Source organism: Garra rufa, chromosome 5, assembly GCF_049309525.1.
Source record: "Garra rufa chromosome 5, GarRuf1.0, whole genome shotgun sequence".
Classification (NCBI taxonomy): Eukaryota; Metazoa; Chordata; class Actinopteri; order Cypriniformes; family Cyprinidae; genus Garra; species Garra rufa.
Genome location: NC_133365.1, coordinates 19,377,014 through 19,404,272, shown reverse-complemented (window position 1 = coordinate 19,404,272; position 27,259 = coordinate 19,377,014). Strand labels below are relative to the sequence as shown.

Genomic DNA, 27,259 nt, shown 5'->3' with positions numbered 1-27,259 from the left:
GAACCCAACCCAGTGGATCCTTTTCCAAATTTAGTCTTTGCTGTGAATGTGGAAAATTTTTCTGGAGTTTTTTTGGAGTCTTGCACTGTGTATATTGATTTTTTATCCTGTGTTGGAAAAAAATTATATAAATACTGTGTGCTTAGTTTTAACAAAAAGATGTTGGATGGGAAAGTTGACACCCCGTGGCGTACCTTTTTCAATTTGAGTGCAGATATAAAACCTCAGTGGAGGTCACTCTATAAACCACCATTGATAATGAAAACTGGAGATTTGCAATGGAAAATCCTTTATGGAGCCATTGCGGTTAATTCCTTTGTATCTGTTATAAACCCTGAAAGTAGTGACAAATGTCCTTTTTGTAATGAAAGAGAAACTGTCTTCCATGCTTTTGCAAAGTGTTACAGGTTAAAACCTCTATTTTTGTCATTAAGCAATATTTTTGAAAGATGTGGTGAAACCTTTTCTGTGGAATTGTTTATTTTTGGTTTTAAATATGCTAGAGAGAAAAGATTTCATTGTCAGTTGTTGAATTTTATCATAGGTAAGGCTAAACTAGCAATTTATCTGAGTAGAAAGAAAAAAATTGAAGATAATGTAGAACAAAATGTAGTTGAACTTCTTTTTAATATGGTACAGGCAAGAATCTTGATTGATTTTAATTATTATAAATTTGTTGATGATCTCGATACTTTTGTTAATATTTGGTGTTGCAATAGTGCCCTGTGTTGTCTGTTTGAAAATGAAGTAGTATTTTTCTTTTTGTGAACTTTATGATCTGATTGATAAATGTTTATGATTGTAATTTAATTCTTGAAAAGTGTATTAAAGTTTTTGTAAAATTCAATTCTCTCTCTCTCTCTCTCTCTTACTCTCTCTCTCTCACGCGTTTTCTGTCTATTTGTGTTTTATGTACGTTTGTCTATGTGCGATCGTTTGTAAGTAGAATAGTTTAATAAACAACCATATATTCACATATAATGATTCTCTGTGCTGAATGCTTACATTACAAAGTCACTTAAACTGTTCGATCTCATATTGCTACCTTAAGCCCTATTCTGTTCAATTGTTTTAACTCCGTTCTGGTTAGTAAAAACGCGTTGCCGTGACGACGGGCCAACGTCAGAGTAATGGGTATCGCTGAATAATTTGCTGGACAAAGAAACCAGTCGATATCGTTATTACTGTTACTGATCAGAAACTGGAAATTGCGTATATTTAATGACGATTATTATACACGATTTCCTGTGAGTTGAACTACTTTCCCTGACTGAAATGTATGTTTTAAATAACTCATTTCATCCTATTCATTGGTCGTAAGACCTGGTGGAGTTTGCAGTGTATATGTGATGAGAGGAACAGTCTCATACATATACACACATATATTGATCATCTTAAATTCTTTGAGCTAACCAAAATTCTCTACAGTCAGTGTGGAAGAACTTGACTGCTCTGCATAAAGCCAAGTCCTAATCCCAGCTAAACACCTCCGTTGGCTGTTTGTGAATTGACCTGCCTGTGGATTATTATTAAAGACTTTGCATTTGCTTCAACTTCATGTTGCGCCTTGCTACATGCACCGTGACACATACCTACAAGTCATTGGAGTTTGGTGATGAGTTTTTGGCTCAAGGTCTGCATTTAAAGCAAAGACTATAGAATACCAAAGACATGTCACTCGTGTAGTTTTGAATGGGGAAAAATGCAACGGTCATCATGGCCGCGAAGCTCCGCCTTCTTAGTGAAAGAGCCAATCGTTGATTAGTAAAGTCAGCGCGTCACTGTAGCTACCGTGAGAAGTTCCGGTTGCTATAGAAACAGTCGGCGCCAGACGTGCGTTCAGTACTGCGCATGCGCACTGGCTCATCTAGCCGGAAAAATAAGCGTTTTTTTTTACGCTATTAAAGCACAAGGAACTATATTTATGAGGCAGTTCTTGTTGGATTTCTTTGGAGATTTCAAATATGAAATTTAATCATAAGTTTGGCAAACAGTTTTGGAGAATTTGATGTTTCCCCATTCAAAGAGATAGGAGCTGCACTTGTATGCCCGAGAGGCGTTTCAAAGATGGCCGCCGAGTGACATGACTTGTCTTAAAAGGACTTTGATTTAAAGTCACACCAGAGGTGTTTAGCTGGGATTAGGATTTGGCTTTTTGTAGACCAGTCAAGTTCTTCCACACTTGTTCCTTTAAATAGCTTCGTAGTAGCTGTAATAGTAGAAACTTGTTCTTAGTCGCTTGATGCAAATCACTTTTGTTTAAAATGGAAACTGTACTCTATTATAACCATTTTCAATTATCAGTAACTTGTAGCTTGGTAAGTTACAGTTTCAAAGTAAAGTCTCCAATACTGCTAGCAGTTACATGCAAGGTGCTAAGTGCTAAATTCCCATTCCTCATCTCTTTTCTTCATTGAATCTACTCTCAACTGGTCCTAGTTACCCCACAAAAAACTGAAAAAGAAGGCAGTGCCTCTCTTAGACCAGTATTCATATTCTATGGTTCAATAATTTACCCTGTAATTTATGATAATTTTCCTCCACTGCACGCTATCCAGAAATAACAGACTTTAGAGAGACTCCCAAGTCTGGGGAAACAAAAACGTTGAATCACATGGCACAGTCTCATAAAATCACAGAAGATGCCTGTGTATGTAAAATTCAGGAACAGAACTGATGTATTTGCTTTTTTAGTGAATAATTATTAGACATGTTTGGCAAATGGTCACCAAACTTTAAATGAACAAGTTGTCTGTAAGGCTATGATTCATTTAAAGGATTAGTTCACTTCCAGAATAAAAATTTCCTGATAATTTGCTCACCCCAAGTCATCAAAGGTGTCCATGTCTTTCTTTTTTCAGTCGAAAAAAACATTCCAGGATTTTTCTTCATATAGTGGACTTCAATGGTGGCCAACAGGTCAAAGGGCTCGACACAATCCCAGCGAAAAATTCCATATCATTTTCTCATCAAACTTCAATATCATTCAACATTGTTGTTTTACCTTTTTTTGTAAAGGGCATTATTTGCAGGTTTGCTTTGTAAACACTGGGTTGGTATATCAAACGTGACCTTTCCAACTTAACTACATAATGCGTGAGGTCGAGCTAGTGCAAGACAAGGATTAGTGGTTAAAAAGCGGTTAAACCACTAATTTGTTTTTTAGAAAAATTCTAGAACAGACCTTTTTTCCTCGGCTGGGATCGTGTACAATCCTTTGAAGCTGCACTGAAACTGGAATTTGGACCTTTAACCCTTTGGATCCCATTGAAGTCCACTATATGGAAAATATGGTGGCGCGGAGGAGACGAATTGTTGAATAAAGTCGTTATTTTTGTTTTCTTTCCATACAAAAAGTATTCTCGTAGCTTCGTAAAATTATGGTTGAACCACTAATAGCAGATGGACTATTTTGATGACGTCCTTCTTACTTTTCTGGGCCTTGACAGTGGAATTTACCTGGCAGTCAATGGGACAGTAACAACCACCAAAATATCTTAAATTGTGTTCCGAAGACAAACAAAGCTTTTACGGGTTTGGAACGACATGGGGGTAAGTAATTAATGACAAAATTTTCATTTTGGGGTGAAGTAACCCTTTAACCTTGCCTGGTTTAAATGTTTCAAAATGATTAACAGTTGAAAACATTCGTTAGAAATTTAGAAAAGCAGTCAAAAAGTAACCAAATGTAATTCAGTTAGATTACTTAAAGTAATAAAGAAAAGAAACAATTAGACTATACTTATTACATTTTAAATAGAGTAACTTGTCATAGGTAACCTATTACATTGCCTAAAGTAACTTCCCAACACTGATTAATAATAATAATAATAATAATATTATAAATCAAAATCAATTTAAGTCATCTTGCGTCGCCAATGGAAGTTTGAGAGGCCTTCTGGTGGTTCCCAGCACCTTGGTTGAGAACAAATTACTTATATTAATATCTATTTTTATGCTGTACATTAATGTTTTGACACCTAAATTCACTTAAGAATTAATAAGAAATAATATTAATGGAGGCAGGTTGATCGGTCTATATGTAAATTGCTAACCGCACACACAGTGTGAGAAAAATACTAGGTTTAACTAACTTTAAACTGAACAAGACTATCAAGACCGAAGAAAGTAAGTCATTTTATTACATTAGTCTCATGTTAACACCAACCTGGTCTCATGACCAAAACTTACCTGTGGGAACGTTTTCGTGAGACGTTTTCGCGAGACGTTTTCACAAGACCAATAAGTACATATCACTGCATTTTCCAACAGAAATGAACACTGCCGCTAAAAGAGTGTTTTTTTTTTCCACGAAACTACACCTAAACCTACCTGATAGTATGAACAAAATCGAATGTGACGTAAAACGCAATCACAAACATGACATTTTAGCTTGTTTTCCGATCTTTCAGCTCTTTTATCATGAGACATGTTTTTCACTAGCCTAGAAATCTAGACGCACCCTAGCGGCAGCAAAAATTATTTTGCAGCCAGGTGGGTCTAGACACTCTCAATAGACCTTCTAGCTGCAAAAACCCAAATTGGGTCAGGCTAATCACAACGCGTATAGAGTAGGCGGGGCGGGCTTAACATATGACGACAGAGTTGCGACGGCTGCCACTTGAAAAACAAAGAATGGCGGCTGCAGCTGTCGAACAGCGGTCTTTCGAATCGGCTTTGGCCGCGACTCTGGAGGACTTGGAGTTAAGTTTTTCTTTAAGAAACGAGCAAAGAACGGCACTTAAGTCATTTTTAAAAAAGGAAGATGTGTTTGGAGTTTTGCCGACTGGATACGGAAAAAGCTTAATATACCAATTAGCTCCGCTGGTGGGAAAACGCATGGGACTCAGCCACAACCCGCTTGTGATTGTTGTTTCACCATTGATAGCGCTTATAGAGGACCAGGTAAAGGAGGCTACAAAATTTGGACTTAAGGCCATGCAACTTGGCAAAGGCGACCAGGGGGACATTCGAAGCGGCCGATGTCAGTTGCTATACGGGAGTCCTTCGTTGCTCTGATTGGTTGAAGCGCTATCCTATTGCGTGCATAGGGATTTTGAGAGACAACCGTTTATCCCGCCCCTCGGAGTAAGCCGCGTCTATGGAGAGTTTCCAGACTAAACATCTTGATGTAAGTCTGGCTCGCCAGGCTAGTTTTTCACAGGATTCGTTCCCAAAGATTCCTCAACCTAAAACCAATTCTGCGCCAAGCTTGTTATGTCCGGAAAGTGAACATATGAAGCTGTAATCATAACTGTGCATGAAAACGATTACAAGTGTTTTACCGCCTCTAGTGTCCATTTCTGTTAGAAACGACATTGATATGTACTTATTGGTAAATATTCAGTGTCTCACAAAAACAGGTATGTTATCATAATGAGATTAGGTAGGTTAACACATATAATGATGAATCATACTTATACAAATTGTAACTGCGTTGCTGTGAACACAAATTTGCTTGTTTTTACAAACTAATGAACGAGCCTAAATGATGGTCTGTGGTAATCACCAGCTTGCCAAAGATGCTGTCAATTGAGCTGACCCCATCTTGAACCCAGAACATCCCTTTAAGAACCTCAGAAATTCAGACTGATTTTCAAACACAAGGCTTCAGAACCGCTGACCGAGCAGACGGTGTCATCTTATGACAATAAACTTTCCATCCAAACTGCCAGCTTCAGAGATTAACATCCACAAAAACCAATGTAAAGGAGGCCCCTGACCCCAAGGACAGATCAAACGGTGTGAGGATGATTAATGCCTCTTGTTTATAGGTCACAACTCTGTCACCGTCTCCACATTTAATAAAAACCCTCCTGCATGTCAGAGGAACATTCTGCGGTGAGCATAAACTTCAGCCCTGATGTGAACTAACTTCTGAAGCACCTCGTCTACAGGCATGTTTTAAAACTCGAATATGTGTGATCGTTAGGGGGGCCGTCAGCCAGTATAAAGAGCCCTTTATCCAGTACGAACAGAGGAAGTGAGCTTCAGAATAAATAGCAGCTTGAAGAGAGGTACAGACCGCAGGACTACACATCTGGAGATATTACAATTCCGTCTCCATGCCAAGAAACTCAGTCAGCAACACCACCCACACCTACACACACACACACCTACACACACACACACACACACACATAAACACACACAGATGTCAGAAATACATCTCAAAGCAAACGTTGAGTCTGACAGGTCTTCATCAGTACCAGCTTTCCTCGTCTTACTCTTTGGTGACCTCTGACCTCTCACTTCCTGTTTAACGAGAAAAGAAACATAAACTTAAGGCGGGGGGAAAAAAAGGAAAAGAGCTCCACCTCCTTCTCTCCCTCTCTCTCTTTTCTGCTCTTCCAGGAGTCAAAAGTCTGCCACGTCGATTATGAAAAATCCACATTTGAAAGACGCCATGTCGTACAAACTAATTTCTGCATATCTTATCATTTCGTATATATGCTTTCAAAGACTTTAATGTAGATCCGAGATGAAATTTAAGAGTCGACGGGGGTGAAAGGGCCAGGAAACCCAAAGCTTCTTGCCACCCACATTCTTCGCCTTCTCATACCACCATCAAACACTCAGAGGTTTTAAAGGACCCTCCTCTCCTCCTCCTCCCCCACTCACCTACCACTCTTTTGACATCTCACACACTCGGACGTCCAGCTGAACAGAGCCAGAGAAAAAGAGACAGAGATGGAGAAAAGGATGGATGAAGGTTTTCGGAGGACAATCGGACCATCTAATGCCAAATCCGATTGGCACAGACGCACAGACATTGAGGTATTTCATGTCCTTTTGAAGTATTTATCATTTGTGTATGGTAGAAACAGATCTGAAAGTTTGAGGTTAAGACTGGACAATGGGCTAAAGAGATATGATCAAACAGCTAGGCAAACTGAAGGAATTTGAAATAACAGATGTGATATTACCGCAACAAACGGCCTGCTGTAATACAGCATTTTCAAAATCGTAATCAGCAGTCAATAAAAAACAACGTCCTTTTCGTTTTTTCCACGCTCACTTCCAAAAAATATTCGGAACATGGAACATTTGCTTGTGTGAAAGGGTGTGGTGGTATTCACCCAAAATTATGTTCAGTTGCACGATTTAATGTGTGTATGTACATGGTGTATGTCATGATCTGTAATGTTTTGTACATATTTATTTCTTAGTGTTGTTGGACTCGTCTCATCTCTTCGCAACACGTCATGCCTGCGCCGCTTTCCCAGTGTTCAGACTACCTGTTCAGGGCGTAGAGATTGTACAGTAGTCTGCACATTGGTTAGGCTGTGTGGGGGGTGCACACACATCAACTAGTTGTGTTCATCAACAGTCATGTCCCTGTACGTCTACCCATGGAAATATGCATGCCTTCATGTGTTAAGTAATGTCTGTGTATTCAGTTGTCTTTGGGGAAGCAGATTACACAGCTAAGTTAGAGAAATCTGACAAAGCTTTCCCTGGAGACACTCAGAAACGTCCTCTGCAGAAAAATCTATTACGGTTTTTCCTTTTTTCCTTTTTCTGAAATGTAAAAAAATCTCTCTCTCTCTCTTTGTTATATATATATATATATATATATATATATATATATATATATATATATATATATATATATTAGAAAAACAGATAACTTATAATTATGTTTTTTCATTGTGAATACCAATTAATCACAATTAAATGCTGAGTTATTTTGATTGAGTTAAAATAACGAAAAATACAGAACTAACACAATAAAACACAATAAAAACATAACATAATAAAAAACATGATTTTTGAAAATTAAAAAAAACGTGTTTGCAAATAAACTCTTCATATTCACATATATCTCTCTCTATGTACATCTATCTGTCTATCATTTATCTATCTATGTCTGTCTATATATATATATATATATATATATACACACACACACACATGTATGTACATGTATGATTTTCATTCTAAATAATACTAAGAGTTATAAATATTTTATTACTACTTTATACACATTGTAAGATATAAACTCGCAATTCTGAGAAAAAAGTAAAAATTGTGAGTTTATATCTCACATTTATGTATATGTCTATATTAAATTGGTGTTATATATAAAACAATAGAAAGAAAGAAAGAAAGAAAGAAAGAAAGAAAGAAAGAAAGAAAGAAAGAAAGAAAGAAAGAAGAAGAAAAAAAATTACTTGATGGAAAATGAAATGTTGATTTGATAGAAAATAAAAGACTTTTCTCTGTATATAATTGTCATTGTTTGGAGTCTTATTTCATCCACTTGGACCACAAGGAATTTGTTTTGGCATGGGTGGGAAATAACTGTGGTTTTTAAAAACAAGGAGATTAAATGAAAAACAATTATATACAAAATGCTTTTTTTTTTTCCTAAAACAGTAAGTTTTTTGACTTGGAACTCCTTTGTTTTAAAAGGACTTTCTCTGCATGCTTAAACTAACTAGAGCGAGGGCTTTTGGGAAGTGTTGGACCAAAATCTGGTATGTATGGTAATGAAAACCATATGCCACCTTCCCAACCCCCAGAGCAGCCCTCCCACCAGCCCCTGGTCTGCTTCTCCTCATGCCTCCAGTCTGGACTGACAGTGGGGGTGGGGTGGGGGGTCACGACGGTACCGTAACACCTGCGCTTGATCAGACCGCTAAGACGGCAAAATGCCCGGTCATTACGGAAATAAGAAACAGAACTAATTCACTCATTTATACTGTATGACCTCATCCGTCTCAATTCTCTTTTCTTGGATCTAGTGTTGCGGTGCATTTACTGCATGGGTTACTAGTAGGATAAGATGCTTTTATTGTAAAACAGCCTAAATATAGCCTTACTTTTGGTGGAAATAATACTAAAATACAGAGCCCAGAGTGTATGAAAAGAAAACAAGGCCGCTCCAGGGTGACTCTGAGTTGCTTCAGATAAAAGCATTGCTAAATGAAAAGCAACCAAGAAGAAACGGAGGGGACTCACCTCATCGTCTTTGTACCATGACATATTCTCGGCGGTCAGAACAAACCAATATTCCTTCGCTCCTCCTTTCATGATGCCAATATTATTGATGGTCAGCCAACCCTTTCTGATCACCTAGAACAAAGGCAAACATGTGGGATGTAGGGAATGATGTGCCGTCAGACTTTGTTATGCTTATCAAATATATAAATAAATGGACAAGAAATTAGTGTGAGAATAAAGAGGAATGATATGAGAGCAGTGTTGCCAGATATTGCATTTTAATAACTTTGTAAAGTGTCAAATTAAGTAGAAAAGACAAGTCCAAAGATGCTTAAATTAGTTGGGTCTGGCAAAACAGTTTTAGAGATATGAAATTGCACTGCTATGCAGGAAATCAGTTGTGACAATGACCAATTATGCAGTTTAGTGGTCGCAATGCAAAATCTGAATGCAGAATGCTGTAAATGACCAATCAGAATCAAGTATTCCGGAACCCAATGTAATAAATTGAAAATGATGTGTACATGATTGTGGGATTTCACAGAAGAACAAATGAAAAGAACATTGCAAATACAGTGGGGTCCAAAGGCCTGGCACCACTAGTCAGTTTAAACTTTACAGTTTAAAAACAATTTGGGAAGGAGTAAGATTTTGTAAAAAAAAAACAAACAAAAAAAACATTTATACAGAAAAGTCGTTTGAACTTCATTTTACTTACAGTGTACCTACCAAAGAAAGTTCTGGTAATATGTGACCCTGGACCACAAAGCCAGTCTTAAGTCGCTGGGGTATATTTGTAGCAATAGCCAAAAATACATGGTATGGGTCAAAATTATTGATTTTTCTTTTATGCCAAAAATCATTAGGAAATTAAGTAAAGATCATGTTCCATGAAGATTTTTTGTAAAATTCCTACTATAAATATATCAAAATGTAATTTTTGATTAGTAATATGCATTGTTAAGAACTTAATTTGGAGAACTTTAAAGGTGATTTTCTTAGTATTTTGATTTTTTTGCACCCTCAGATTCCAGATTTTCAAATAGATGTATCTCGGCCAAATATTGTCCTATCCTAACCAACCATATATCAATAGAAAGCTTATTTATTGAGCTTTCATGTGATGTATACATCTTCAGGGTTAGTACCTAGTTATTACATACTTATTGTAATAGCTATAATAAGTACATAGTATGTACATTAGGAACAGGACTGTAAAATAAAGTGTATATCATATACATATCAGATAATTATGGAAGCACTTTTCCATCCATGAATAAAATAAAAATAAAAAAAGATTATCTCACAATTCTGACTTTTTTCTCGCAATTGCAAGTTGACATCCTGCAATTCTGACTTTTTTCTTAGAATTGTGAGATATAAACTATTGAAACTGCTTGAAATAAACTCACAACTGCGAGTTATAAAGTCAGAATTGCAAAACATAAACTCGCAATTCTATGACAATTCTGACTCAAAATTGTGTGATATAAACTCATAATTGTGAGTTAAAGTCAGAATTGCGTGATATAAACTCACAAATCTGACTTTTTCTCTCAAAATTGTGATATAAATTTATAATTGCGAGTTAAAGTCAGAATTGCGTGATATAAACTCACAAATCTGACTTTTTCTCTTCAAATTGTGTGATATAAACTCATAATTGCGAGTTAAAGCAACACTAAGTAACTTTTTTTTACCTTAAAATAATGTTTCCAAACTCATGTCAGTGGTTCATCAACTCATAACAGGGTGAAACGGCACTTTCGTATTCGCTTTGCGACCCTCTATCAGCCATAACAGCACTATGTAAGTTTGGGTCGTCGGGTCGCGGTTTTGTAGTTCAAATGATACTACAAATGCGACTTGCTTCACGGCAGGCTTCACAAAAGGTTTTCACACTTTTATAAAGTCATACAACATACTCTACCTTGTCACTGGACATCGTTATTTCCAAAGCCGCTCCTGGATAGCCTTTCAAACAAATAACGTGCATGTGACACGACGGTAGGCTAAATTATTTACGACAGCGGTAATGGACAATTCCGCTTCTAACCTGTAGAGGGAGCATTGAGGGAAAAGTTACTTAGTGTTGCTTTAAAGTCAGAATTGCGTGATATAAACTCACAAATCTGACTTTTTCTCTCAAAATTGTGTGATATAAACTCATAATTGCGAGTTAAAGTCAGAATTGCGTTATATAAACTCACAAATCTGACTTTTTTTCTCAGAATTGCGTGATATTAACTCAATTGCGAGTTAAAGTCAGAATTGCAAGACTTAAACTCTCAATTCTGAGAACATATCAGTCTTTTTTCCCCTCAAAATAGACTTTATAACTCATAATTGCAAGTTTTTATCTCACAATTCTAAAAAAATAAACTTGCAATTCTAAGAAATAAAGTCAGAATTCTGAGATAGCAATTCTAACATATTTTTTCTAATTGTGAGTTTATATCACGCAATTCTGACTTGATAACTTGCATAACGCAGAATCCGCCATTTTGTCTGACAAACAAATCAGACAGGCGAGTAGATTAACTTCGGTGGACTTAAACTTGAAAAAAACTTCTTTCCGCGGTTGAAATAAAATACGTTCTGATGTTCATTCATTTTTTTTAAGCTTTAAGTTAAGAAGAAAAGACGATCAGTTAATATGTCTTTGATCTAATAAGGCAATACAGCTATCTGTCAAAACACATTAAAGAGCAACGAAATGGTATTTATCGTTTGAATTTCTTAAAAAAATGAAAACATTTTAAAGCTGAGACCTTTTTTCATACCAGACGCAAAAAGATGCAATAACCTTTTTTTAATTTTTTCAGTGGTGGAAAGGGGCTTTTATAGACAAAAGTTGATTATTAAACATAAAGATGACAAATATTATTATCAGCATTACAATCTAAATAAAATAGCTTAGAAATCTACATGAATTTCAGAATTTCTTAGCATTTGGTATGTTTTTAAGGCACTTTACTTTTAGGCATAAATGTAAAAAATCCATTTGTCTGAATTTTCTACTGTAATTGATTGGTGTTCCCTTTCAGGCTTTACTTTTATTACATCAGGAAGTCTTCTTTTTACCCAAAGTAACCTAGAGTGCATTTAAGGTGTACTATATTTGTTCAGTACATTTGTTCTCTGAGAACGAACCCATCAACGTCATGTCTCTAGCAGATGAGCTACATCTCTCATGAGTGCAATGGGTTCCCACTTGAAACCTTATTTAGTTTCACAGCAGCTTCTTCAGTGCGGCGGCATTGTGTGGAAGCACTCAACTTTATCGGAAAAGGTCAGGATTAATTAATGATCATAAAAAGCTATTTGTGCTTTTGTTTTAAACAAATACACCATAATGAGGACCATGATAATCAACATGTAATGCTATTTTTCAAATTCATTTTATATTAAAAGGCCAAAGTGCATTAGCAGACACACACAAAATCACACACAAGAGGCCACAGTCAGTGCACACTTACCATTATCTCATCCTGAGGCGCGTTGCCATAGCAACAGTAGCAAAGCAAAGACAGGGTTTAAGATAGGTAATTATAAACTGGAAAAGGCAGCAGTGAGAATAGACAAGATGAGCAGAATACAAAAGTAGCAGAAAGAGTTCAGTAACTAGTAAACAGCATTAACACAAGACATAATATTTTTTGAAAAAAAGTTAACATGCTATAAGATAATTCAAATATATATATATTAGAGGTGGGCATAGATTAATTTTTTTAATCTAGATTAATCTAGATTAAATCTTGGAATTAATCTAGATTAATCTAGATTAAAATGGCTAATTTGAATTCTGCTGAAGGCATTCAGAATATGTGTGCTACCCAAATAATGACTTAAAGTCTTTGAGAATGGATCATAAAGCTCATAAAGCTGTTCTATGATAATTTGTTGATGAAAATAAATTATGTTCAATTAGATGTACTTGTGTTTACTAACTAACTAACAATGAAATTATTTTTTCTACCTATTAGATTGTGTTTTTTTTAACGTCAACACCTACCCAGCCCATTACATGTTACACCGTACTTTTATTTTGACAGGTTGCCGTGAAGTTTCTGTGTCATACAGTATGATATGATGCTAGTTTTCTCAAATGAAACGTTAAAAGTGACACTCACAGCAGTTTGGGAGATTGAGTTTATCTGTTCATGTGAGATGAAAATGCCAAAAATTACCGGGAGCGTCACGTGTGTTTCAGTATGCGTGTAGTAAAAGCTCGTCTCCGCAATGCATACAGCTAGGCAAACGGAACATATCAGATTCATATTAAAACGGTCTTTTTGCATTTCAGGTTTCACATACATTAGTCCATATCGCGATTTGAATTAAGTGACTGACCAACATTTGATTTATGAATCCAAAAAACTACGAATTTACGTGGCATTTCGCTATAGTAGATTCGGTTTTTATGAATGGAGGACGACGCGATCCCGTCTGTGTTTTGGCGGAGGAGACTTAAACGCGCGACCATATTCTATAGTCTTCGGTATACATCCGCGTTAAACTATCAAGGTGAAAGTCATCATAGCTTGCGTAGTTTAGACCCAGCTCCCAACCCAAATTTGAGAATAGATTAACGGCGATATTTTTTTTATCGCGCGATAAGAGTTTCACGTTAACGCAGCACGTTAACGCCGATAACGGCCCACCACTAATATATATATATATATATATATATATATATATATATATATATATATATATATATATATATATATACATAGTTCTTTGATGGTCTTCAAATCTGATTGGCTGAGAGAAGTGTGATATTCTAGTGATATTGGAACTCCAACCATTTCATTGTTTGTATCACTGCACTTGTGATATTTTTCACAGCGAGTGTCATGCCCAAATCCACTATAATTTTATAAATAGTACTGTTTTTGTGTCACAGAATGTAGTTTTAAGAGTTTTTTAGGCGAGAATATAATTGTTTAGACTTCAAATATGCAATTTGTTAATAAAAATATATTTGATAATAAAGTCTATTTGAAAATATGCTTCAATTTTTTTAGAGATGTGAGCTCCAGGGGTTTCACAGCCATTCATTAATCTATTATTTGTTCCAGAGCAAATAGTTTTGGCTGAGAGCAAAATCTTACCACACTATATTTTCTGTAAATTTAATGCTGTATATCAGAGCGCTGCCTTTGTACTTTTGACTGAATTGCCTATATACTTTTATGATGGCTGTTGTTGTTTATTAAATATTTTTATTTAACAAATAATATGTAATATAAATAATAGTAGTATTTAATAATAGTATTAGTATAAGAAACGGTGTGTGGTCATGATGGTGATTTGAATAAGTGGCGGAAGAAAGTAGTTCTGCACAAAAGAGGGTTTTTAAAGATACACCATTGTTGTTTCTTATGTATTTACACACTTGTGCTGTTGAACTGTTGTATAAATGCAATATCACATGAGTAGCTGTGCGATATGGCTGTATATTGGCACGCTGTGATTACCAACGGCCAAATTACAGCCGTGTCGATATACAGCGATATCGCACTGCTACTCGTTCTCCTTCTTCTTGCAGCCTAATCAAGTAATTCTCTAATTAATTTGCAATAGTGCGATATTCTAGTGATATCGGAACCCCAACCGTTTTTTACTGTTTGTATCACTGCGCTTGTGGTATTTTTCACAGCGAGTTTCATGGCGGACTCCCAAATCCACTATAATTTTATAAATAGTACTGTTTTTGTGTCATAGAATGTATTTTTAAGAGTTTTTTAGGCAAGAATGTACTTGTTTAGACTTCAAATATGCAATTTGTTAATAAAGATAACGTCTATTTGAAAATTTGCTTCGATGTTTTTAGAGATGTGAGCTCCAGGGTGTTCACAGCCATTCATTAATCTATTATTTGTTCCAGGGCAAATAGTTTTGGCTGAGGGCAAATTCTCATCACATTATATTTTATGTAAATTTAATACTGTATATTAGAGCGCTGCCTTTGTACTTTTGACTGAATTGCCTAGAAACTTTTATGATGGCTGTTGTTATTTGTTAAATATTTTTATTTCACAAATAATATGTAATATAAATAATAGTACTAGTATAAGAAATGGTGTGTGGTCATGATGGTGATTTGAAATTTGTAGCGGAAGTAGTTCTGCACAAAAGAGGGTTTTTAAAAACACTCCATTGTTGTTTCTTATGTATTTACACACTCGTGCTGTTGAACTATTGTATAAACGCAATATCACACGAGTAGCTGGGCTATATGGCTGTATATTGGCACGCTGTGATTACCACTGGCTGAATCACAGCCGTGTCGATATACAGCGATATCACACTGCTACTCGTTCTCCTTCTTCTTGCAGCCTACTCAAGTAAAAACACTTTTTTCACCAAGCTCTTACTAATTATTTCTTACTTTAAAGAGCATTTTACAAAACAACACCCATCACTGTTCTCAATAATTAAAATCTCATAAAATGACAGACACTGAGTGATGCAGTGTCCAATTATAGACCTGCGTCTGCTGCTCCTACATAAGTAATGTTTGAGTGAGGCAGCAAACATCTGTCTAGGCAGTGTGATGAATGCAGATGCAGCATCTGTTCATTATAACTTGTGCTTACCTGATTGCCAGCAGCCTTTTTCTTATTCATCTGACTGCTCCTCTGCTGGGCACTAAAGCAATAAACAGAAAAAAAGAAATTTCCTATAAAGAGCACAGAATGATTGGAACCTATAGAAATCTAATAGCCACAAGTGACGATTCGTTTATACTGTTCGATTCTTTTTTTTGGGAGACAATAACTATTTATCGTTCACTTTAAACTTCACAACTTTGCAGATTGTTTTTATTCACATACTGCTACATTACACACTGCTTAAAGGTGAAATTTGAAATGGCTTAATAGGAGCACTTTAACTTCGTAACACTTTAACTAAAGTTAAAGTATGGTGAACAGACAATTTTTAAACTCCAAAATGACTGTACAGTCACACTTATAAAATCTTAATGAATCAGCCTGTAGATCTACTGTGAATATCTTGAGATCACAGGGGACATCGTCCCTGTCTATCATCCCTGCATCTTTGAACAAGGCTCTCAGCCTCAGCTCATTTAATGACGGCTCTTTAAACCACTCAACTGCTCTTCAGAAAGCATTCATTGAATGACATATTCAGCATTAGTTTCTACGAACCTGACGACCTCTTCAACCTGATGAACTGTTTGTGTTTTTAAGTGACAAATAATGTTAGTAAATAATGTTAGTTAATAATGTTCTTACTTTGCAAAGCCGATGAAATCCTCATGATTGGTGTTCATGTAGGCTAACTCGATGTCAATTAGCAACATGACCTGATGGCAAGAAAAGCATACATGTCACTACTTATTTTTCAGTTGAAGCTAACCACCTTATTTTTGTCGTAAGAGTGGGCACGACAATTTGTAAATTTTATGGGACTGATTACTGGTCTTAACCACATCCAGCTATTTTTAGCTGTACAAAACAGCTTGTTTTTTTGCAAATGAGTGTCTTACCATATTATTTTAATGAGTTATCTTAATTATGAACATACTGGTTTGTAGTGCAAACAGTTTTACAGTTTACTGCACGTTGTTATTCTTCTCATTAATTTTCTTATATTGGCTAATAAACAGGAAGTCTCGCCCAAAGTCTTACTTTCACTTTAAGAATAAGGTGGATAGCTTGGTTTTACCACATGTGTTTGTATAAGTAAAGGGTTGTCAGACATGTGGTAGACGGGCTGTACCTGAGTCTTAGTGCGACTCTCTCGATCACGGATGTGCTGGGTGACAATCCTCTCCATTTCCTCTCTAAGCATGGGGTACTGAGCCAGCTGTCCCCCAAAAAAAAACTCACATATTGGATCAGCTACAACCACTGAGACAATAATCAGGGCTTATTGTTCAAGCAAATCTTATTACCGCAAGCAAATGGACAAGGGATTTCAGTAATTATCAGTTTAAGAATGAAGCTCACGGAAAAACATGTCTGGATAATATTTACCCCCAAAATTACATTAAAACAAGAAATTCGAATATGAATAAACATAATGAAGCCTAATGTAAAAAAAATAATCATTTAATTGCTGGAAAATAGTTTTGCATTATTTTGCTGACAATTAACAACCATCCCCCAACCCATTCCCTCATTATTATAATGGGTCTTGATGTTTTATTTTTGAATTAAGAGTAATGAGAGAAATTTTGTCTGTACACACTGACTGATATAATGCAAAAATGAAATAAATAAAAAATATATATATTTACATAAATAAAGCATAAACGAAATGCATTATTTTACTATTTAAACAATGTATACTTTTTTGAGATTTTTTTTGTGTGTGTGTGAATCAAAATAATGCCATAATTCAAACCAAGAATTCATTTTCTTCAGTGAAAAATATTGTCTTTATTAAAATTAAATTAATTAATAAAATAATACAAATTTTTATTTGGGGGTTAAATATGACCTGTACATGTTCTTATAAAATTCACACTAAAGTGGATTATATATATAGATATAAGGTTGAAGTCAAAAGTTTACATACACCTTGCAGGATCTGCAATATGTTAATTATTTGACATAAGAGGAAAATAAGAGGAATCATATAAAATGCATGTTATTTTTTATTTAGTACTGACCTGAACACGATATTTCACATAAAAGATGTTTACATATAGCCCACAAGAGAAAATAATAGTTGAATTTATAAAAACCCTGTTCAAAAGTTTACAAATGTTTACACTTGATTCTTAATACTGTTGTTACCTGAATGATCCAAAGCTGTGTTTTTTTTTTTAGTGATAGTTGTTCTGTGGTTTTTTAGTATTTTGTGTATTTGAACCCTTTCCAACAATGACTGTATGATTTTGAGATCCATCTTTTCACACTGAGGACAACTGAGGACACTCACTGATGCTCCAGAAGGAAACACGATGCATTAAGAGCCTTTGAATATGAATATCAGTGTAAATGTAACTTATTTTGTCTTCTGGGACAAATGTAAGTATCTTCTGTAGCTTCTGAAGGGCAGTACTAGATGAAAAAAATATGATATTTAGGCAAAATAAAAAAATGTAACATTCAGTTCAAAAGTTTACACCCCTGGCTCTCAATGCATCGTTTTTTCCTTCTGGAGCATCAGTGAATGTTTGAACCTTCTGTAATAGATTCATTTTCAACATTGATTAAAAATAGAAACATCTTTAAACATTATACATATCTTTACTATCACTACTAATCAATGTAATGCATCCTTGCAGAATAAAAGTATAAAAAAATCTCCTGACCCCAAACCTTTGAATGGTAGTGTATATGAAGCTGTATGCTGTACAGACATGGAGTTTTACCTTCTTGGTGCACTGCCTGACCGTATTGACCAGCTCGGTGATGACAAGGTCCACACATTTCTGACACGGCTCTTTGATCTTTGCTATCTGCCGTTTAACAATAGTCTCGAAAGCCATGTCTGGAGTAAACAGACCGGTCCTAACAAGTAAAAGAGATGAACAGAGCAGTCAAAGATCTAAATGATGTGCTTTACAGTTACTGATCTCTTTGTCATTGAAGTTCATATTTCATGCCATGTTTCTCATTGTACAGTACTTCATATCTAGTGAGCAGTTGCTCAGAATGTCACAGTGACATCAAAGCGAGTTTGATCTCAGAGCAGGAGAGCTGTTGGATGTGTGGGACTCTGTCTGTTTGAGGTAGAGGCTGATGCACACCTGATGCCATGGATGTTCTTGATGGCGTAACTGATCTCCTTACGCAGCTCTTTCTCATCAAACTCCATCTAGTCATCATTAATAGACAGAGAAACACTTACTTTATATAATTTGAGAGGATGTGATTTGAATAATCCTACTGAAAGTACAGTATGATCACTGCATTTGTTTTTCTCTTAGAAAACAACAGAATGACAAAATTACCTTAACCAGCTCAAAGGGGAAGCGCTCATGGAAGATGCGATTAATCCTCGCGCCTCCAGACAACTCCACTGTGTCCACTTGATCTCCTGAACCCTCAATGCACTTCTCAAAATCCACTGCAAACTGCTGCACCATCCTTTAAACCAGAGAACAGTGAGTTTCATGTGTGAGTCACAGATACATACCTTCACACAGCTTTTAATATATTTTAAAATGTAGTTTATATTTCAGTGATAGCAGTTCTAAATTTAGCTGATGTTTTGCTAGGTTTTTGATGAAAATTATGAAAATGGTTATGCTGCTTAAAATCTGTGAAAACTATGATTTATCCAGGATTCTTTAATGAATGGAAAGTTCAAGAAAAAATAATTTATTTAAAATAGAATTCTTTTATATCATAAATGTCTTCTTTCTCATTGATCAGTTTAATGAAAAGGAATAGTTTACCCAAAAATGAAAATTCTGTCATTAATTACTCACCCGTCATGTCGTAACAAACACATAAGATTTTGGTTCATCTTTGGAACACAAATTAATCTTCATAGATATAAGGCACCACTGATGCCTCATGGACTATTTTAACAATGTCCTTATTACTTTTTTGTCAAAAAGCTCTTGTGTTTTATCAAAAATATTTTAATTTGTGTTCTGAAGATGAACAAAGCTCTAACAGGTTGAAATGAAATGAGGGTGAATAATTAATGACAGAATTTTAATTTTGGGGTGAACTATCCCTTTAATTTCTTTCAATAGCAACAAAGTAAAAAAAAAAATCTGACCCCAACCTTTTGAATGGTAGTTTTGTGCATGGGCTGCAAACATTACATATTAGACTCACTGTAGCAAAGCCTTGGTTTTGCGAGAAGGATCATCGGGGCGAAAGTGCTTGTACTCCTCCACCTCTTTCTCAATGGACAGTAGCTGGCTCTGAAGTTTATTCCTCAATCCTGGCAGGGTGTCTCGGATGTGGTTAGTTAATTGCTAGATAAGAATAGAAACCCTTGGTTACTAGTCAACATCTCTCTTAAAGGGGACATCGGATGCAAAATTCACTTGCATGGTGTCTGCATGTAAATGTGTCTTAGTAGTGTGTGGACACAACCCCCCTACAATTATAAAAATACATTCAATCCTGTCTGTTTTTCAATCCCCAAAAAAGCTAAACAGTCACAATTATCAAGCCGTTTTGATTTTCGGAGAAGTATGATGTCTTAATGTTCAGGCTCCGCCTACTACCTCTAACGGACTGTCCCATATTAGCATATTTCCGCTCTCAGTCAGTTGTACGCTGTCCGTTATTTTCTCCGCGATCGAGCAGCTGTAGCAACAACAATGCCTCATAAGCAATGCAGGTGTTTTGTATTTGGATATACAGTGCCTTGCAAAAGTATTCATACCCCTTCATTTTTTTCACATTTTGTTTTGTTGCAGCATTATGTTAAACTGCTTTAAATTAGTTTTTCCCCACATCAATTTACACTCCATACACCATAATAATGACAAAGCAAAAACCAAATTTTACAAATTTATTAAAGATAAAACACTGAAATAAGTACATTGCATAAGTATTCATACCCTTAACTCAGTACATAGTTGAAGCACCTTTACAGCCTCAAGTCTTTTTGGGTATGATGTGACAAGCTTTGCACATCTGCATTTGGCAATTATCTGCCATTCTTTGCCTCACCTTTTCACCTCTCAAGCTCTGTCAGCTTGGATGGGGGCTGGCAGACATTTTCTAGAGTCCTAGTTGTTCCAATCGTCTTCCATTATGGATAATGGAGGCTACACGCTTCTGTGAACCTTCAATGCAGCAGATTTTTTTCTGAACTCTTCCCTAGATCATTGCCTTAACGCAAGTCTGTCACTGAGCTCTACAGGCAGTTATCTTGACCTCAGGACTTGGTTTTTGCTCTGATATGCATTTCTAAATCATACTCATTCAAATGAATTTGCCACAGTTTAACTCCGCTCGAAGTGTAGTAACATCTAGAAGCAATATGAATGCTCCTGAGCTACATTTTTGAGTGTCCCAGAAAAGGGTATGAATACTTATGCAACGGGATCTTTTCAGTTTTTTATTTTTAATAAATTTGCACAAATGTTAAAAACCTATTTTTTCCTTTGCCATTATGGAGTAGGGAGTGTAGATTGACGTGGAAAAAAAGTAATTTAAAGTAGTTTAACATAAGGCAGCAACATAACAAAATGTGAAAAAAATGAAGGGGTATGAATAATTTCGCAAGACACTGTAAAAGTGAACATAAGAGTCTTAATTTTCTCCCGACATCAGAGCCACTGAGTAGGCAATGGATTAGTTTAGTTTTTGATGGTAACGTGCCACCAAATACACAAAAAAATGTAAAAAGGAGTGGAGTGAGCAGTAGCTCATTATCATTTAAAGAGCCATGCACCGAATTGGTTCGCTGTGAATAGAGCTGTTTTTGACAAGGTAAAAAGGGTGCTGTTTTACACAACCTTTGAGGAATTTTAACCAAAGTATGTTGCAGGCATTTCACAAAGACCCTAAAGAATCATACTAACTTGTGGAAAATGTGCATCTAATGTCCCCTCTAAAGTAAACATGGTTTGTGTTACAGAGATGATCTACTTCTATATCAAAATGGCAGTGGGGTGTATAAAATACAAAAAAAAAAAACATTTGCATGAGTGGCTCATTTTACCTGGTTAAGCACTTTCTGCAGGTAGGGAGTCCCCATGCGATCAGCCAGGTGTCGGTAGGCAGGATGGGTGAGGAAGAACTTCCTCTCCGCTGCCATTGCAGCAGTAATGTCCTTCTTGCCATCAATGTCCTTCTGACTGCGGTTTACAACCCCAATGTAGCCTACAGGGAACATATAGTTTGACATAGTTACAGGCAATCAGCATGACCAAACATAGTACACATTAGACACAGTCATAACTAAAATCAACAAAACGGATGCCATTATGTTCCAGGAAGTGCAGAACTATAGCTGTTTCACAAGAAGGACTATCCAACATTATGGCTAAATAAGCTTTTAAATGTGAAGCTATGAGGAAATAAATGGAAACATGTATTAGAAACTGCATTAGGAAAGTAAATGGTGACATTAAGTGTAATTTTATGTTTTACAGTGAAAAGAAAGACTGGTTAGCATTTAATGTTCAGTTATGATGAAGTTTGGTTATTATGGGTGGCTACATAATGACCACGATGTGCGTTAACTAGTAAGGAACTAGTTAAAAAGAATGTGCTATGTGACAAGTAATAATCAATGTTAGTGTTAGTGGGAAGAAAGGTTATCTAGAAGTGCAGAAAGAAAAGAAGCTGCTAAAATGCACTGGTAGGCTTCAAAAGCACAAATGTGCTCTACAGAAGATTTCTCCTTCAAGTGTGTTGCAGATTTAATAGCCATTTTTTGCTCTCCTGAGTCCTTTGAAGTGTTTCTGTGTCTGAGTGCTCTTATAGACAAATAAATATATAAATAAATGCCTAACCTACTTGTATATTTTTTTCCCTGACCTATATTTTGTTTTCAAGAGACCAGACACATATTTCTTCACCAGCTTCAAGTGATAGGTTTCTGTTAATGGTTAAGAAATGGTTTATAATCAGGCATATGGTTTATAACCACTAATCGTGATTCTTGTAGCACAATTTCTAAAACTATTAATACGTATAGCAAAACCACTCACTGAGTTTGCTAAACTAAAAGCACAAACACTGCTTTGCACTCAGTTTGCAATTTTGTAACACACATTTTGCAGAACTTTAAACACAACTCACTGCTTACACTCAATTACCAAATTTCCAACACACTCCTAGCAAAATTATATACATGTATGGCTATCATTAACACTATTTTGTGTTCTGACTTTGTCTTGGTTTTGATGAGTGTGAATAAACACCAATACTTGAAGTTTGGATCCTTGTATGTTTACATGACACTATGACAAATGTTTGACCTCAAATTGACATCTGTACACGGGGAAAGCAAAAGCCAGATGTGTTTTGTATTCATACCATCAGTGTGCAGTTGGCACATTGTGTGCTTAGTAGATGATGGCTTGTGTTTACTGTTTGTTACGAAAACACCATTTTTACGAAGGTGTGAAGAGTTAATCTAGCTGTGTTCGCTTTTGCAAGAGAACTACAATGTTTTGATAATTGGGTGAAAGGTTTTCTTATTTGTGTGTAGAGTTTTGCAAAAATAGCCAATAGTTACAAAAAATGTGCTTAAGCAATCAGAAAAAACTGTAAATGTAAAATGCATGTTTTTTTCCGATTAAGTAATTCAATTTGTAATTAAGGTGACAAGACAAGTTGTGTTCAGCATATTAGACATAAGAGTGACAATTGTCTCACAATTGTGACTTTTTCCCTCATAATTGCCAGTTTATATCTCGCAATTGTGACTTTTTTTTGTCAGAATTGCCAGTTTATATCTTGTAATTGTGATTTTTTTTCTCAAAAATAGTGTTTATATCTCGCAATTGTGACTTTTTTCTCAGAATTGCCAGTTTATATCTCGCAATTATGGCTTTTTTTCTAAGAACTGCCAGTTTATATCTTGCAATTGTGACTTTTTTCTCAGAATTGACAGTTTATATCTAGCGACTGTGATTTTTTTTCTCAGAATTGCCAGTTTATATCTCGTAATTATGACTTTTTTTCTAAAAATTGCCAGTTTATATCTTGCAATTGTGTTTTTTTCTCAGAATTGTGTTTATATCTTGCAATTGTGACTTTTTCCCTCATAATTGCCAGTTTATATCTCGCAATTGTGACTTTTTTTGTCAGAATTGCCAGTTTATATCTTGTAATTGTGATTTTTTCTCAAAAATAGTGTTTATATCTCGCAATTGTGACTTTTTTCTCAGAATTGCCAGTTTATATCTCGCAATTGTGACTTTTTTTTGTCAGAATTGCCAGTTTATATCTTGTAATTGTGATTTTTTTTCTCAAAAATAGTGTTTATATCTCGCAATTGTGACTTTTTTCTCAGAATTGCCAGTTTATATCTCGCAATTATGGCTTTTTTTCTAAGAACTGCCAGTTTATATCTTGCAATTGTGACTTTTTTCTCAGAATTGACAGTTTATATCTAGCGACTGTGATTTTTTTTCTCAGAATTGCCAGTTTATATCTCGTAATTATGACTTTTTTTCTAAAAATTGCCAGTTTATATCTTGCAATTGTGTTTTTTTCTCAGAATTGTGTTTATATCTTGCAATTGTGACTTTTTCCCTCATAATTGCCAGTTTATATCTCGCAATTGTGACTTTTTTTGTCAGAATTGCCAGTTTATATCTTGTAATTGTGATTTTTTCTCAAAAATAGTGTTTATATCTCGCAATTGTGACTTTTTTCTCAGAATTGCCAGTTTATATCTCGCAATTATGGCTTTTTTTCTAAGAACTGCCAGTTTATATCTTGCAATTGTGATTTTTTTTCTCAGAATTGCCAGTTTATATCTCGTAATTATGACTTTTTTTCTAAAAATTGCCAGTTTATATCTTGCAATTGTGTTTTTTTCTTAGAATTGTGTTTATATCTTGCAATTGTGACTTTTTCCCTCATAATTGCCAGTTTATATCTCGCAATTGTGACTTTTTTTGTCAGAATTGCCAGATTATATCTTGTAATTGTGATTTTTTCTCAAAAATAGTGTTTATATCTCGCAATTGTGACTTTTTCTCAGAATTGCCAGTTTATATCTCGCAATTATGGCTTTTTTTCTAAGAACTGCCAGTTTATATCTTGCAATTGTGATTTTTTTTCTCAGAATTGCCAGTTTATATCTCGTAATTATGACTTTTTTTCTAAAAATTGCCAGTTTATATCTTGCAATTGTGTTTTTTTCTCAGAATTGTGTTTATATCTTGCAATTGTGACTTTTTCCCTCATAATTGCCCATTTATATCTCGTAATTGTGACTTTTTTTGTCAGAATTGCCAGTTTATATCTTGTAATTGTGATTTTTTCTCAAAAATAGTGTTTATATCTCGCAATTGTGACTTTTTTCTCAGAATTGCCAGTTTATATCTCGCAATTATGGCTTTTTTTCTAAGAATTGCCAGTTTATATCTTGCAATTGTGACTTTTTTCTCAGAATTGCCAGTTTATATCTCGTAATTATGACTTTTTTTCTAAAAATTGCCAGTTTATATCTTGCAATTGTGTTTTTTTTCTCAGAATTGTGTTTATATCTTGCAATTGTGACTTTTTTCTCAGAATTGCCAGTTTATATCTCGTAATTATGACTTTTTTTCTAAAAATTGCCAGTTTATATCTTGCAATTGTGTTTTTTTCTTAGAATTGTGTTTATATCTTGCAATTGTGACTTTTTCCCTCATAATTGCCAGTTTATATCTCGCAATTATGGCTTTTTTTCTAAGAACTGCCAGTTTATATCTTGCAATTGTGATTTTTTTTCTCAGAATTGCCAGTTTATATCTCGTAATTATGACTTTTTTTCTAAAAATTGCCAGTTTATATCTTGCAATTGTGTTTTTTTCTTAGAATTGTGTTTATATCTTGCAATTGTGACTTTTTCCCTCATAATTGCCAGTTTATATCTCGCAATTGTGACTTTTTTTGTCAGAATTGCCAGATTATATCTTGTAATTGTGATTTTTTCTCAAAAATAGTGTTTATATCTCGCAATTGTGACTTTTTCTCAGAATTGCCAGTTTATATCTCGCAATTATGGCTTTTTTTCTAAGAACTGCCAGTTTATATCTTGCAATTGTGATTTTTTTTCTCAGAATTGCCAGTTTATATCTCGTAATTATGACTTTTTTTCTAAAAATTGCCAGTTTATATCTTGCAATTGTGTTTTTTTCTCAGAATTGTGTTTATATCTTGCAATTGTGACTTTTTCCCTCATAATTGCCCATTTATATCTCGTAATTGTGACTTTTTTTGTCAGAATTGCCAGTTTATATCTTGTAATTGTGATTTTTTCTCAAAAATAGTGTTTATATCTCGCAATTGTGACTTTTTTCTCAGAATTGCCAGTTTATATCTCGCAATTATGGCTTTTTTTCTAAGAATTGCCAGTTTATATCTTGCAATTGTGACTTTTTTCTCAGAATTGCCAGTTTATATCTCGTAATTATGACTTTTTTTCTAAAAATTGCCAGTTTATATCTTGCAATTGTGTTTTTTTTCTCAGAATTGTGTTTATATCTTGCAATTGTGACTTTTTTCTCAGAATTGCCAGTTTATATCTTGCAATTGTGATTTTTTTCTCAGAATTGCCAGTTTATATCTCGTAATTATGACTTTTTTTCTAAAAATTGCCAGTTTATATCTTGCAATTGTGTTTTTTTTTCAGAATTGTGTTTATATCTTGCAATTGTGACTTTTTTCTCAGAATTGCCAGTTTATATCTTGCAATTGTGATTTTTTTTCTCAGAATTGTGTTTATATCTTGCAATTGTGACTTTTTTCTCAGAATTGCGAGTTTATATCTCGCAATTATGGCTTTTTTCTCAGAATTTACAGTTTATATCTTGCAATTGTGTTTTTTTCTCAGAATTGTGTTTATATCTTGCAATTGTGACTTTTTTCTCAGAATTGCCAGTTTATATCTTGCAATTGTGATTTTTTTCTCAGAATTGTGTTTATATCTTGCAATTGTGACTTTTTTCTCAGAATTGCCAGTTTATATCTTGCAATTGTGATTTTTTTTCTCAGAATTGTGTTTATATCTTGCAATTGTGACTTTTTTCTCAGAATTGCGAGTTTATATCTCGCAATTATGGCTTTTTTCTCAGAATTTACAGTTTATATCTTGCAATTGTGTTTTTTTCTCAGAATTGTGTTTATATCTTGCAATTGTGACTTTTTTCTCAGAATTGCCAGTTTATATCTTGCAATTGTGATTTTTTTCTCAGAATTGTGTTTATATCTTGCAATTGTGATTTTTTTCTCTCAGAATTGCCAGTTTATATCTCGCAATTGTGACTTTTTTCTCAGAATTGCCAGTTTATATCTCGCAATTGTGACTTTTTTCTCAGAATTGCCAGTTTATATCTCATAATTATGACTTTTTTTTAATTGCCAGTTTATATCTTGCAATTGTGATTTTTTTTTCTCAGAATTGCCAGTTTATATCTCATAATTATGACTTTTTTTAAATTGCCAGTTTATATCTTGCAATTATGACTTTTTTCTCAGAATTTTTCTTAGATTTGCGAGTTTATATTTCACAATTCTGAGAAAAAAAGTCAGAATTGTGACTGGCTGGCAGCCATATCACCTTGTAGCCCAAGACTGGTTGCCCACTGAAGTTAAGCAGGGTTGAGCCTGGTCAGTACCTGGATGGGAGACTTCCTAGGAAAACTAGGTTGCTGCTGGAATAGGTGCTAGTGAGGCCAGCAGGGGGT

General features: G+C 34.9%; 1 protein-coding gene across 1 annotated transcript in view; it reads right to left on the bottom strand.

The window, feature by feature from the left end:
* The window catches only part of dnm1b (dynamin 1b), a 63,693-nt gene that overhangs the window by 20,098 nt on the left and 16,336 nt on the right, over positions 1 to 27,259 (bottom strand). The window contains exons 6-15 of the mRNA XM_073839594.1: positions 21,568 to 21,728; positions 19,722 to 19,864; positions 18,884 to 19,019; positions 18,680 to 18,747; positions 18,302 to 18,440; positions 16,699 to 16,785; positions 16,212 to 16,282; positions 15,552 to 15,603; positions 12,426 to 12,437; positions 8,965 to 9,078 (exon numbers count right to left, since the gene is read on the bottom strand). Coding sequence (XP_073695695.1) covers positions 8,965 to 9,078; positions 12,426 to 12,437; positions 15,552 to 15,603; positions 16,212 to 16,282; positions 16,699 to 16,785; positions 18,302 to 18,440; positions 18,680 to 18,747; positions 18,884 to 19,019; positions 19,722 to 19,864; positions 21,568 to 21,728 — 983 coding nt within the window. The remainder of the gene's footprint in view (positions 1 to 8,964; positions 9,079 to 12,425; positions 12,438 to 15,551; positions 15,604 to 16,211; positions 16,283 to 16,698; positions 16,786 to 18,301; positions 18,441 to 18,679; positions 18,748 to 18,883; positions 19,020 to 19,721; positions 19,865 to 21,567; positions 21,729 to 27,259) is intronic.